The 15,678-nt window shown below is 34.9% G+C and overlaps 1 protein-coding gene across 25 annotated transcripts in view; it reads left to right on the top strand.

Moving 5' to 3' along the window:
• Positions 1 to 15,678, top strand: part of LOC138705089 (gamma-taxilin-like) — a 299,903-nt gene that overhangs the window by 186,192 nt on the left and 98,033 nt on the right. For all 25 annotated transcript variants that reach the window (XR_011333593.1, XR_011333591.1, XR_011333590.1 and 22 more), the window contains 2 exons: positions 654 to 885; positions 9,313 to 10,211. Coding sequence is in view for 3 of the 25 variants with exons in the window: in XM_069833706.1 (XP_069689807.1) it covers positions 654 to 885; positions 9,313 to 10,211 (1,131 nt within the window). In the remaining 22 variants the exon portion in view is untranslated. The remainder of the gene's footprint in view (positions 1 to 653; positions 886 to 9,312; positions 10,212 to 15,678) is intronic.

Raw genomic sequence — 15,678 nt, 5'->3', positions numbered from 1 at the left:
GTTTTGAGATTCAGGGTCGTCATCATAGGATCTGTCCGGCTTTTGCTATTGAGAGTTTCAAAAATCAGCTATTTTAAGGTGAATAGGTGATTAGCCTATTGCACCCGAGTCAGGTGATGGGGTTGCCATCTTTAACCTCCTGACCTGCCTCTCAAAATGGTTTGAGGATGGATTAGGGCATTTCCTCCCAAATAACCAATGCCGCCAATGCTCAGCCCTTGGTGGAACTTAGTCACTAAAGATAGTGTCCACCCCCTGCGACGAGAACGCGTCCACCAAGATCTGTCCAAGTATGCTTAGTTACAGCCGAGGCCCCCTAACCATCCTGGACCGAGGGGCAGCTTTAATTTAGAATATTAAAATTCCATTTTCCAAACATTCCATACTTTTTTTTTCTTTCTGTTACCATATTCCCACATTTTCTTATAATGACCCATAATATAACAACACACTCTTGGCTTAGAGGATAACATGACATGAGACTTTTACATAAGACAACATAGTCAATGTACAGACAACAAGCAAACTTCTGTGCTATAGACATGAGTTTCATGTGTCTTGAAGTTTATGCTTTACACTACGATTGGCAACAGCTGGTTAATGAAACAGTTTGTACTGCTCAATCCTTATACTGTATTCTGTTATTATTGTAGATGTCGAAGAAAATTTGCAAATTGGAGAAAGAAACATCATCATGGAAACAAAGATGGGAAAAATCTCACCAAGCATTGCTGGAGATGGCTGCAGACAAGCAACAGAGAGACAGTGAACTCGCATTAGCTACCCGCCAGCTGGCACAGCTGCAGAAACTATGTAGGACGCTGCAGGCAGAGAGGACATCTCTACTTGCACAGCTCAAAACTGAGGAAACAAACAAAGTTGGAGGTAAGGTGGAGGGTTTAATATTGAATTAGATATCTTGCTTGAATCTCATGTAAAAATATTAATATAGAAGAGAGAAATATATGCGTCTTCTAGAATAAAAGTTTTCTTATAAATGTTCAGTGTGATTATTTGTTCTATGTAACATTACCAACCCCATTTTCAGTATTGTTGAAATTTGTAATTATGCAAAATGCTTATACTAAACTTCTGTATATACTAAACTTTCTGTATTACTTGTCTGAAATGTATTTACTGCTGTTGAGTGAACACTATGTTGTTTGTCGACATCTGTATGTAGATGCAGCAGGGACAGAGCAAGGTGGGGGGGGGGGGGGGGAGCACATGTGTTTTGTCCATGTTGAATCTTTCTTACACTACTTTTAACACTTGAATATAAATAATTGATTATATGGCGATCTTACTCGTGTTAATTGTGTAAGCCAGACATGCTTACACAATTAACATGAGTAAGATCGCCATCTAATCAATTATTTATGCATTTCGTATCAAAAAATTATAGCACAAGTGGGAAATAAGCACACAGATCACATGCTGTCCTGCTGCTGGTGCCAATATACTACATTATTATACTAGTACCACCTGCCCCTTTAATTTCTATTACTAATACTTACTTACCTATTGGCTTTTAAGGAACCCGGAAGTTCATTGCTGCTCTCACATAAGCCCGCCATTGGTCCCTATCCTGAGCAAGATTAATCCAGTCTCTACCATCATATCTCACCTCCCTCAAATCCATTTTAATATTATCTTCCCATCTACGATTATCTTCCCTATTACTAATAATCATATTTAGTATTATACTGCCATAGTTTATTTCATTTTATAATGTGTAGGCTATTCTTATTTAAAATCATTCATGTATTGTGTTCCAATAGCTAATTGTGATAAGCTTTTGTCTACTGTTATATAGTTCTGAGATATTGAAAATGTAATAAATCACTTGTTTACAATATTCAAAATGTGTACTGTCGAATGGTTGAAAGGTGAATGTCAGTGAATACTAATAACGAGAAAACTGATAATAGCATCTGCTACCACCTATTCTGTTTCAGAGGAGGTATTGATATTAACTATTTTAGTGTAAATCACGAATTTCAGTGTATAGTGGCAAGCAAGCATGAAGCTAGAGTATAGGATAACTTTTATTTTTACCTAAAAACTACTATCTTTTCTTCAATGGTACTAAGAAGTTTTTGTAGAAGTACGAATATCTTTTCATACTTCATAATACTCCAAGAAAGTTCATCACACAACACTTTTATCAAATTCGTCGAGTTCCGAATTATTATTCCGACATGGGTAATGTTCGCCTGGGGTTCCAATTTCAGTTGCATTCTAAGGCTTTCTCACACTGCCTGGCAATATTATGCACAGTCTTTACACTTGTACTTACAGTATGCGTAGTAGTCCTTTCCAAAGCTTTCTGTAACAAGATGATGGGACCTTTCGTTTTTTTCTTCTTTATAGAATTTTACAACATTGTAGCTATATAACTTTTCTATTCTGAGATAAATTCACTTTGCGCGATTTATTTGGGAGCGTTTCCATTCTATAAACAATAATTATATGCCGAAACAGCTACAGTTACTCTAAGCATATAACGCGAAAAAAAAGGCCAAGTTTAGCAAGGAAGAAAGACCTGTTCTATCAAGAAAATGCGTGCCCACACACACGTGTCGTTGCCATGGCAAAAATACATGAACTGAGGTACGAATTGTTGCCACATCCGTCTTATTCGTCTGATATGGCTCCATCAGACTTCCATCTCTTCCCTAAGCTCAAAATTTTCCTTGGTGGACGAACGGAGATTCTCTTCAAATGAAGAACTGATGCCAGAGTTGACGAGTATTTTGCAGGCCTGGAGGAATATAATTTTCGGGATGGAATAAAGGCATTGGAACATCGATGGACGAAGTACATTAGTGTACAAGGCGACTACATTGAAAAATAAAAATAAAAAAATGAGATACATTGTTATTTTTTATTTTATTCCTAGAACTTTTCAAATTACCTTCATACAATGATTCAATGCAGACTGTTCCTATCTCTATGATGTAGCTATATGTAATTATTCCAATCGCCACCAATATGGATGTTCGCTGAGAGGAGCAGTACAGTTACATTATAGGAAATTTTGTTGTTGTGATTTTGCTGTGCAAAATTACAATTATTATGTAAAAGTTTGTGAGAGTTAAAAGTAATGAAGAGTTTGAATAAATTATTTTTAAGCAGTAAATCTTTACACATTCATACCACTCATTTCTTTGGTTCCATTCTGAAATTCTTTAATTTATTTTACATTAAACTAAATCAACTAATTGACAGTAACTATTTGTGAATAAACGAGTTTCTTCAGGGTATATATAAATGCTTATATTAGCTATTGAATAGCTTTACTTTTTTCCGTAGATTTCGCTATTGAATTTAATTATATTAATTTGATCAATAACATAAAACTAACATGCCCTTCCACACACGCTATGAATTTGAAATGTAGAAAAAAAATTGTCACCTAAGGCAGCAGTTTAAGCAAAAAAAAAAAAAAAAGAAGAGAGAGAGAGAGAATAAACAAAGAATTACATACTTATTTTTAAAAATATGTAGATTTTAGTGAATTCAAATTACTACATGATCTGATTGAAAGTGTACCTTTGCACCACAGCACATATACAACCTGCTGTCTTGTCCAAAGGAAAGTTGTTGTATCATTCAGAGGTAACAGAAGTTCTCCAATTGAAAGTGCTTGAACAACCACTCTGGAGACTACCTAATCATTTGCAGCATTGACTGTAACACTATGTCTGAAATAACAGATTACATCTAATGGTTCGCATTGAGTAGTTTTCTTTGCTGTCACCAACTCGTCAGACAAGTAGTAACATATGCAACATTAATATTTTTTTAATGTTATTTACACTTTGGTCGACAGTTACAGATGCATTTCATTGTGCATGTAATAGCATATATTAAAAAGAAATTTGGATGGATACTTTTCTATTTTTATGGCAATGGTTACTTTTAAAAAACGTGATTAATTTTGTGATGTTCAGGTAAATTGGATTGCCTACTTTGTGCCAAGCTTGTGTGTCTAAGAACCAGGAGATCCTAAATTAGATATCCAGCTATAACACAGAAAGTTTTCAGAGATATAGGATTTGGAACTGTGTTCAATTTGAGGAGCCACAATAGGTGGCAAACTGTGGTTAAAGAAAAGCTGATTGAAACACCTGTGGGGATTCAGTGCATTGACAATGCCACATCCTACCCTGTCTGATAGTTACACAGTTGACTACTACTCATAGATGGAAGATGCTGAGTCCAGACTATGCCTCCCTCAGATGATTCTAGTACAAAAAAGTTTACAAATGTAATCTTCATCTTACGATGTTTGGTGACGTATACACGTCCGTTGATGTGACATATTAATGAATTTAAATACTATTATATCACAATCATGCCATGGTATGAAAGAAAAATTTCACAACCTCGAGCGGGAATCGAACCTGCGACTTCCTGTTCTCCGGTCAGGCGCTCTACCACTGAGCTATCGAGTTCGTCTCACACCAAAGGCGTCACCAAACATCGTAAGATGAACATTACATTTGTAAAGTTTCTTTCAACCCATAAGCATTGCTGACTAGATCAGACGCTATGGACAGTACTCTGTAACAGAGTCACCAGTATGAAAGGATAATTCCAAGCCTTTCCTGATTTACTTCTAAAACCTCGTTACTGCATTTGAGGAAATTGTACTTCACCTAACTGTTATGCATCTGTTATTTATAAAATATAAAAGCATTTGTAGACTTACGAGGTGTTATCAGCAGACACACTTTTGAAAAAATACACAGATTTCAATATTCGGGAAAAATTGGACTTATGATGTTCTAGAAATAAGCCAACAATTTGTACATCAGAGTTACTTTCCCAATGTATGAAAGTATGATGCTGAACTGAAAGAAATCAGTTTCGGAAATACAAATGTTTAGCATCACTAATCCGAAAAAAGGTTTTGAGCATGCTGTTTGTCTCTAAACTGTGTACAGTGATTTCTCCTAGATTATAGAACAGGTATTTACACGTCAATTTATTTGGGATTGATGCACATGAAATGTAATGAATTTTAATAATAAATTAATGGATCTTTATTTGAAATCAGAAACACACAATGACCATCCACTTCAGGATTCAGCAAACGATTTTGATTTTCTTCCTAAATTTTTGTACTATATAGAATAAACTGACAAACGAGATGAAGGTCATAAATATCAATGGAAGAAAACTGTCTTAAGAGAAGTTAATTATTTATTATGTATAATTATTTCTACTTTTCGTTATGATTGTAGTTAAAGTTTTACCCCCTTTACTCACAAATAGCTAAGGGAGAGTCAGAGAGTCTCTTATTGTTAGCTGATTACTAGTCAATTGCAGACCCCTTGATTACACGTATGTGGAGCATTGAAGCAAGGTTTAAAATGAAAGGGAAAAATTTTCTCAGAGTTTCCTTATAAACCATTAATAATATAGGATGAGTCAAAATAACACAGACAAGTTTTCAGAAATTATCAGGGAATGTGCCCAGTTATTTTGAAACACATAATGTATATCCACTGACTTCTGGTTTTTATGTTGTAGGGCAGTAAAACTATTTATGCTGTTGGCATGTTAGTTGAAATTATGCTAGGATCATCTCGTATGTAGTCACAACTACTGCCTTATTGCATTAGCTGACATGTGATATTTTGATGTTATGAATGAATGCCCTGAAAATCCATTCTGCACTAAACCTTTAGACCCTTTAACCAGTTAATACACAATTCAAATGCTCTAGGACGTAGTATGTTTTGATGTTGTCAATGAATACACTGAAAAATCCATCGTACACTGAATCTTCAATTAATTTGTGTAGAATTTAAATGCCTTAGAGCAGACGAATTGTTCATGAAAGCTGGTCAAAATGTCACACCACAGAGTACAGTTGATAGAGCCATTGCAATGACTGTCGAGTTCTTTAAAAAATACTTGTCATATCACAAATATTGTCATATGAGTCATTCCATGTCAAATCGAACACCTACAAAACATGACAACTTAGTATGTGCTCCAATTTTTTTTTTTATATATTCTATTGATTAAATTAAGTAACCCATGTGTAATTTTTTTCGGGCTGACACAATTATTTAGTAATTTATTAAATGTTACTTTTTCCGTAAATTAGGGTGCAACGTATTATGAAAATGGTTATACTGAAGAGTCTATAAACCGTAGAAATTCCGTACTTATATCATTTTAAAATCCAATAATTGCAGTATTATATACTAATTTTTAGTGTTCAATCAAAATATAAAATGGGCCCCTTTTAGGGGGTTATATTTTTAAAATACGTTTTTATATATCAGGGACTTCCTCCTAAAAAGGGGAAAAAAATATCATTATATTCTTTGAAATGTTTTACGTAGAACTGCGTTGGTTTTGGAGCGCTATTCGAATAAGAAGTCACTGTGCAAATAATTTACTGATGGTGTGTTCGGGTCGGAAGGCTCGGATTGAGTGAGACCGCGCGCCGGAGCATGCAGCTGCGATAGCCGCAGCAAGAGTGAATAATACATTGTTAGTGGTGCGGTGTTACTTTACGTAAATAAACAGATAACCTCTAGTTCTAAATGCACGTAATGTCCTTTCAACACTTAGCAGTTTCCCTTTAATTTATCTAACAATAATTCCTAAGTCTTTTGAAGTAGCTTGTGTTGTGTTGTGTGCATGTCAAATCAAACACCTGTATACGAAACGTGACCATTTAGTATTTGCTTAAATCTTCTAAAATATGTTCTGCAGATCAAAATAAGAGGTCTGTAATTTTTTCTGGGATCATACTTTAATATTTTACTATTTATACTCTTTTAATTACATGACAAATTCATGCACGACACAGTATGAAAATGCTCATTCTTAAGATTCTATGCATCATAGACGTTGAGTGTTGGTGTCATTTGAAATGGGAACAAATGGAATATTATATAAATTGATTTATTGATGGGGTTGTTTTAGAGGGTCACTTTTTAAACAATTATTTTTTATAACAGCTTATCGGTTCTTTAAAAATGCAAAAAGAAAGTATAATCTATTATATTTTACATAGAACTACGCTGATTTCAGGTTGCTTTCGAGTAAGAACAAACTTTAAAAATAATATATTGAAGATGTGTGATAGCTTAGTGATGAAGACAAAATTATCTAAAAAAAAATCCAAAACAAGAAAATGCAGAAAGTTACAGATACACTTAAACATAAAATATTTCATATCACAGAAGACACAACTTCAGTTGAAAATTCAAATAATTCCAATGTAATACAGAAATTGATAAACTTCTTTCATGAAACAGACGACAGAAATCTCAAAATACATATATTAACAATTTTTGAAAGTTGGTCCTACAGTAAAATTCAACAACATTTTAATATCACCACTCACATTATATGAATTTCTAAACAAGTAGGAGCAGAAAAGGGGATTTTGGCTACTCCTAATCCTAAATCGGGGAAAAGTTTGGTAACATTTATAGTAGAAAAGGTTGTTCAGTTTTGTAATTCTGATGATGTGAGGAGGGTTATGGCTGACAAAAAGAATTGTGTTTCAGTTAGAGAAGATGGAAAGAGAATTCACAAACAGAAAAGATTAATACTATGTAATCTTAAGAAAACTTACCAGTGTTTCAAAGAGCAAATAGTATATCAAAATAGGATTTTCAAAAATTTTCAAACTCAGACCAAAGGAATGTGTACTCCCTGTACTTGTGGCACGCACTCAGTTTGTGTCTATGTTCGTCATGAAAATGTTAAATCAATGCTTGATGGAATTAATAATATTATTTATAATATTCCTTTTAAATTCTTACAATTAGCGAATACAAATAACTTAGCTATATTTTCTACTCAAGGTACCAAGAAGTAAAAGTGGTACGTTTTATCTTACAACTTCATTCTTTTGTTCCACTGACACAATCTCGGGCCATAATAAAGAACTATTCACTTCAAAGTGAGAGTAAAGTAGTGAACATTAAATAGAATTGGTTGTAGGTGATTAGTTTTAAAATTTCAGTTTGTGTAAACTGTAGCTATCATTCTTACAAGTGTATATTTTACAAAAACAATATTTAAATACAGTACTATATTACATAAATTACGTGAAAGAGTGATATTCTGACCGTAGAACAGTGTAAAGTGGTCACACGACTCTCATCCAGAGCTGCACTTGCACATCATCTTGCAACAGTACTCATGCAGCCCGCGAACTCAAGACGCGCAGCTTGGTGAATCATTTAATTAATCTTCAACGGCTCACAATAGTATTCTAATTTTTTTAAGGGTGGTTAAAATAATTTCGAAGTATTTAAGGATTTTTTTCTGTAATTTTAAAGTAAGTCGCTGCCATTAAAACATATTTTTATGTGTTTAAATGTTTTTTTTTTTTTTAAGTTAAACTGATATTTTTATATTATTATGCGAAGAACAAAGTATGTAATATCACCTTCAATTTGAGACAAAGAGCAAATCACTGTGATGATTATTATTGGAGATAATCACATTTAACAATAATGATGCGTGAACTATTTCAGAATCTTTGCTACTACAATAATCGATATTGATAACAATAATAAAACATTTATTTTTTCAATCCATGGATTGTTATCTAAATCAGAAACATGAAAGTCAATTCGAGGTTAAATTTGTGCGATTTGACGTGGAATGACTCATATGTAGAAATAATTCTGCCCATTAATTCCTCTTTTTATTGGATGGAGCCTCATATACGAGAGTTGTCCTCACAGAAAAAAATCCATAAGACAATGTCAAATCTGGAGAAGTGCCAGCTAGATTGTAGGACCTATACCAGTTTGGTGACCAAGATACATTGCATTTAGGAAAATTTTTACCTTATGATTATAATGTACTGAAGCTCCATTACTCTGAAAGCATGTTTCCTGACATACTGTCCAGAAGTGCTAGTAAAGTGTGTCTAAAAAAACTGCCAGGAGATGTATTTGTCTTGTGAAATATCATTCACCAACTCGACTTATAATGCCCTTGTTAAAACGTAATTCTGTTCTAAGTCGAGATCAATGTATAGCTAGGCAATATACATTTCAAAGTGCGCAGAAACCAAATGCTCCTATCGGTCATATTGGAGTAGGAATTAAGTCATGTAGAACAATGATGTCATGGACGAATTTGAGAACAGAAGCACTATGTTTTGAATGTCGTTTGGCTATATCAGATTATTATGCTACTGACTTTAACTGAGTTGAATAAGACCAATATTTTATAGTTTATTTTGTATGTCTGATATGATGCTCACATTTTTTATATTAATTGAATTTTGTATTCTTGTTTATTAACTTTTTACAGAAACAGCTAGCAGTGGGGACATAGCTTTGAATTCTCTTCAGCAACCACAACATCTGAAAACCACACAGAGCACTTCGACAAAAAATGTTGAGGTTTGTCAGCATGAAACAGAAAAAACAACGCAACAGGATTCAAATGTGTTATATTCTCAGACAGAGGAATTAAAGAATAGTACTAATTTAGAAGTTATGAAGGAAAATGAAATGTTACTACCTTCTACTGAAAACATACTTCCTGAAATGGTTCTCAATGATAATGCACAAGTCAGAAACATTTCGTCAACAACTTTCCTGAATGGAGAAAAAACAGCAGAAGTTAACTTCAGTCCTGTTGTTGAAGTATGTTATGACAAGGAAATTAAATATGAATCATCAAGTGAACAAAATTCTGTGATAATTACATCAAAATCAATAACTGATAATTCACCATTACTGCTGAATATTCCACAAGAATCCATAGCAAAGCAAGAGGAATCTACTGAGAATAATATATCAAATATTAGCGAGTGTTCTGAAAGTACTAGACCAAAAGCATCACAAATTCAGAACCAAGGATCAAATTTTGTTATGAATAGATCTCCTACACAGGAACAAAAATCTTTAACAACAACCAGTTCAGATACCACTCAAATGAAGGGAGAAGCTGAAATTAAACCTGCAACACCAAATGAATACATAACTTCAGGAGACGTTCAGCCAAATAATGAAATCTTTTCTTCAGATGTAGTTGTTAATGGTGAACTGCAATTATTAAGTAATGACACATCAACTGAAGCAGTTGATAAAAAATTACATCAAGAAATTTCAGAAATTGTGCCAGTACTATCTGTAAATGTGGTGAATGGAGTAGCAGAGCAAATGCCTGTGAAAGGTGCAGCTTCTGAGACCAAGAAGGGCAAAGTAAGTTGCAGTATTGACTTACGTTTGTAGTTAGCGTCTGTGCATGCATCCAACACTTTTTTATATTATGTATTATTTTATATAGAAGTTTCCCAGTTAAACCAGATATAGACCTCAACAGCTCAGATACAATATGCATTCCACTTGCTCCTTAGCAGACTTTTGTTATGCGTTGCCCACTGGATATCCAACTCTTTAGGACCTACCAGTCGACCTGATAAGTGAGAAACAAAGGATTGTCTTGTTATACCTTAAAGGTAAAAACTCAAAATAATTTGCCAGGGCTTTAATATTATATACCCATATATAGACACACACAAGCACGCACGCACACGCACACACACTCACACTCACACAAAAAAAGCATTAGAAATACTCTATTTTCAGAAATACATAACATTAATTTTTAATGAATACACTATTGGAAAGAGTAGACTTTAAAGATGAGCAGGACTTTTTATTATGTTTTTTTGAGGCTTAATTAAAATCTTATGGAGGTCAATGCACAATGATACGAAAAATGTGGTTTTTTGAAGACAATTTATTACTTTAAAATGCAAAAACTGAATGTTGGTAAAATTAATAATAAGTAATTAATGATCTTTCAAATAATCAAAATTAAAAATGATGCTCTATGTGATTGCCATTTTCCCGCACAACCATTTGTAGGCATCTTCTCCATTGTTCAATAGAAGTGGATATCTGTCTTTGATTAAGCCTGTCCCAACATTCAAGAAGGCATTGTCTTAAATGTTCAATATTACGAATTCTTGCTTTGTAGTAAACTGCTTTTTGTAGTTGACTCCATACAAAATAGCCCATAAGATTAAGATCTCAATTGAAACTCCAGCGGAAACCATCAGAGAATCTGAGAAATATGATCTTTCACGCAATAATCTCTCAGGAGGGATATCATGTCCGTATCTTGCTTATCAATCATTGTACACTTGAAACAGACCATTCTCGCTGTGCGTAGTTCTTTACAATTTGACGGGCAGATAAATCATCATATTGGTGCAAATTTTTAATGAAAATCTTGTCATTGTTCGTTAAGCGACCCATTATTCACAAAATGAGAACTCAAAATGGAAGAAAACAAATTATGATAGCACAACAAACGGCTTGGCCTGCTGAATTCGTAAGACCATAATGCTTAGTTTGGCTTAAACAATCGATTTTGCACTGCCTTACAAAAAATAAAAAATAATGTTTAATAAATGGTAAAAAATTAAATATTACAGTACTTTCCCGGTCTACAAGGACTGTGAAATTTGCCTATGAAATAAACTTTCAAGTGAAATCATTAGCTACTGGAATATAACCATTTAAATTTTGTGACTTTTTTTTGGCCCAATTTTTCCAGGATAATTTGCCAGGCTTTAATATATATATTATTATTATATTATTATATTATTATTATTATTATTATTATTATTATTATTATTATTATTATTATTATTATTATTATTATTATTATTAAATACTGAACATAATGTGTACAGAGAAAAGAAAAGAAAAAAGTATATGGGGATACAAATAGTGATTTACCAGTCTTTTGCAAAACAACTGGTTGGTTGTGTTCTTTTTGCACAGTTTGTCAGGCAGTACCAGGAGCATTTCTTCACAGAGTAGGCATCTGCAGTCATCATTTGGTATGTGGTATCCCTTAGTTAAGCAGATTTTTTATGAACAGCAAGATAGGTGTAAACGTGTTGCAACTTGAATTTGGGTCCTTTCCATATGTCGATTTTCATGGTTTCAGTTTCAAAGAGTTTTCTGGAGATCTCACGTGCTTTCTCTCGCCTTTCTTGCAGGACTCCTTGAGAGGCAGTACTGTCTGGTAGTCCGAAGGTCCAGAAAGAATGATTAATTGGCGATTATGTATGTTAATCTGTTTTCTGAGAATTGTGAAATCTGGAGGATACGCTTGAGGTATCTGGGTTTTATTCTGTAGGTCTGTGCCAGATCAATTGTGTGCCGTATGTCACTACTGGGACCACTTTGAGTTTGAATAGTGCCATTGCAGTGTCTTTTGAGAGGCTGTAGGGTTTTCTTATTTCGTACATAGCTCTGGTTGCTGCTGCTGCCTTTTCCTTGATGTGTAATGTGAAGGTTGATCCTGTAGCCTGCAGGGTGATTCCCAGATATTTGAAAGAAGAGACAATTTCTAAGGAAGCGTTGTCACATGAGAAGTTGTCATTTGCACATAATTTTCCACCTCATCGAAATTTCATAACTTTCGTTTTTGCATTATTGATTTTTAGGAAGTTGCTCTCTGCCCACTTCTTAAGGTTATTGAAGGTTGATTGCAGTGTTTCGTGGTCTTTCGAAAGTATCACCATGTCGTCCGCATACATTATCAGTCTTGCGTCTGTCCTGTTTAAGATCTATGTGACGTCTGCGGTCATCAGGTTAAATAACAGAGGACTCATGGGGTCTCCCTATAGGACTCCCCTTGTTTATGGTATGGGTGGTGTAATCGAGATACCATAAAAAATTCTGACACAGTTGACATTCAGGATGGCTTTAATTGCCTCTATTTCATGTTCCATGGAGCCCAGTGTTGCCTCAGGTTTTTGAATTAGTAATTTTCTGTCGATGCTGTTGGATGTTTTGGCATAGCCTATGAAAATGGCATATAGGGGGGTAGATGGCTGTGATAGTGTGTCGTCGATTTCCTTGAGAACTTCTCCAATTGCGTGGATTGTAGGTCTTCCTTCCATAAAGCCATACTGAGATTGTGAGATTATTATCATTATTCTTGGTGAGATGCGATTCATCAGCAGTGTTGAGAAGACTTTAAAAACTTTGCTTTCCAATGCTATACTGTGGTATGAGTTGCTGTCCTCCTTACTGCCTTTTCCTTTGTACAATGTGACGATTGTTGATTCTCTCCATGAGTTGGAGATTCTTTTTCTTTTCAAGCATTCATTGAATAGTAGGGTTAGCGTTTCCATAATGTCTGGTTCATTTTCTTTTAGGTACTGATTATAAATCCCATCAGGTCCTGCAGCTTTCCTGTTCTTCAAGTCTGTTACATACCATTTCACTTTTTCTGATGTGAAGGGTTGGTATGTGTGCAATGCGAGCTCTCTTGTTTCAAAGTCGTTTGATGTCTTATCCTCGAATAATTCTCTGAAGTGTTGTACCTATTGCACTGGGTTGGTGAGAGGTTTTTGTGGTTGAAACTTGTCAGTACTTAGAATCGTATGTGGTTTTTCTTCTGCTTCTGCAATTAGTTTCAGTTCTTAATTTAGGTCAAATTCCATTTTCTTTGCTTTTAGTATTTCTTTGTAAATTTTTCTGTTTTCTGCATACTTCTGAAGTTTATTTTGGTCGTTGCTAATCCTCATTTCGTTTAGGTAGAAGAGTGTCTCTTGTCGCAGGAGATAACATTCACTATCAAACTAACATTTGGATATAAGTAATTGATTAACTAGTGGACTTACTCGTGTTAATTATGTAAGTCTGTGCGGCTTACAGCTGTTTCGATGCTTCTTCACACCATCCTCAGAGCCTACTAGATCTCGGCGTCATCTCGAACTTCGCTGCCTTTTCTGTGGGTGCGTTTGATTGTTGAAAAGTGAAGAAGCACCGAAACAGCTGTAAGCTGCACAGACTTACATGATTAATACGAGTAAATCCACTAGTTAATCAATTACTTATATTCAAGCATTAAAAGTAGTGTATGCAAGATTCATAATGGATTAACATTTGGATATTCTAGTATTAGTATATGTTGGTGCTGATGCAAGTAATATCTGCTGCAGGTTTCCTATGGCTGTGTCTAAGTCGCCTTTCTTAATCAGCTGTGATATTGTCAAGATTGCTTCTTTGTTTGATTGCCATAAGTCATCATTAATCTGTCTGTTTGGAGTTTCAGGTTCCTGACTAGATCTCTCTTTCCTCATAAGCTGGAAGCGAGTCACGACTGGAAGGTGTTTTCTTAGTGGAATATTTGATATTATTTTCTGTTTTGTTTAAATACATTTCTGTTTACTGAGAAAGACCAGGTCGATAGTACTTTTCCCATTAGGAGCAATGTAAGTGTGCTCGCTTTCGGTATTCACCAGTTTCAGACCTGAGCCGGCCAGGAAATTTGCTATACTGTCTGTCTTTATGTTTCTTCTGTCTCTGTGGCAGTTGAAGTCTGCTACGATCATAGAACATTCGTGTGGATAATGTTAATGTGTTTTGAGATTTTGTAAGAACTTTCAAGGGTTGTAGGTGAGATTTGTCATAACAAATAACTCCTCTCTCGGGACATCCTCTGTTTCCTTGTTTAGCCAGGATGTGCATTCCATAATAACCATCAATTCTTGTATCTTCCGTGGCGAAAGTTTCTGTTAACATCATAATGTCATGAGATTTCCATCTTCCACTTGGTTCCATAGATATTACTGATTTCAATCTTTCAACATTCCATAGCATGATCTGAAATGTCCTGGGTGCTATATTGTTGTCATGGGGTCTGGTTGGTGTTATGTCCTAATGGAATCGGAAGGGGCGAAAAATCATTCCTTCTGGCCAGAAATCCGGATTGTTTATTACTTCTTTGCGATAGAAAGGAATTGCTATTCTGTATGTTTTGTTTTGACTTCTGGAGGCTATAGTGAAATAGCTCTGATGTCTTCCATTCCATTGTCAATGAGGTGTTGTTTCAGGTCCTGTTCTGTGGTTATGCTATCAAATCTTCCTATGTAGTACCAAGCTAGTTTTTTTTGCCTCTTTTAGGTTGCTATTTTCCTTTCTCGTTCCTGTGTTATACTGTCTATGATTTGTTGCTAGGCAGAACATGTATCTGTTGTTGCTCTTATAGTTCTGGAGGAGTGTTCAGGGTTGTGCGGTTGTGGTTTAACTTGGACTTGGTTATGCTGATGCAGTTAAGCTTGATCCATTTTGTGGTGTTGCGATGGAGCTCGTTCCATGAGGTCTTGCAAATCTTGTTCTTGGGTTACATGTTCTCTCTCCTGCAAGTCCGGTTATCTTGTAAGAGATTCCCGTGTGTTTTCCCACCATGATGCAGTTGAAGTATGAGGTTGTAGGTATCCTTTTTCTTCTTTCTTTGACGACAATATGTCTGTCATCTGGCATTGTGTCTCTAATAATAAGGACATCTTTTTGAGTAGTGTTTCCTCCATTTCTTCCAGCTTGATTTTCAATTGATCACATGACTTTTTGTTTTCCATTATAGTCTGTTTAGTTTCTTCCAGCTCCAGGGAGGGTGTGTTCAATCCGAAGGCTTCCAATTGTCCTCTGCATTTATTGCACATCCATATCAGAGTAACCTTCTTTCCTTTTAGAGTGTTGACTTCTGTAGTGGATAAACCTAGACATTCTCTATGAAACCATTGCTTTCAGTTTCCCTTGCATCCATTGGCACTTTGATTGTTGTCTATAAATGTCTTCTCACATTTGGAGCATTTGTCACTGTTGTTTGTTTTAGTCGTTTCTGACTCCTTAACCA

Source organism: Periplaneta americana, chromosome 8, assembly GCF_040183065.1.
Source record: "Periplaneta americana isolate PAMFEO1 chromosome 8, P.americana_PAMFEO1_priV1, whole genome shotgun sequence".
Classification (NCBI taxonomy): Eukaryota; Metazoa; Arthropoda; class Insecta; order Blattodea; family Blattidae; genus Periplaneta; species Periplaneta americana.
Note: the sequence above shows the minus strand (reverse complement) of the source record. Positions and strands in the feature narration are given on the sequence as shown.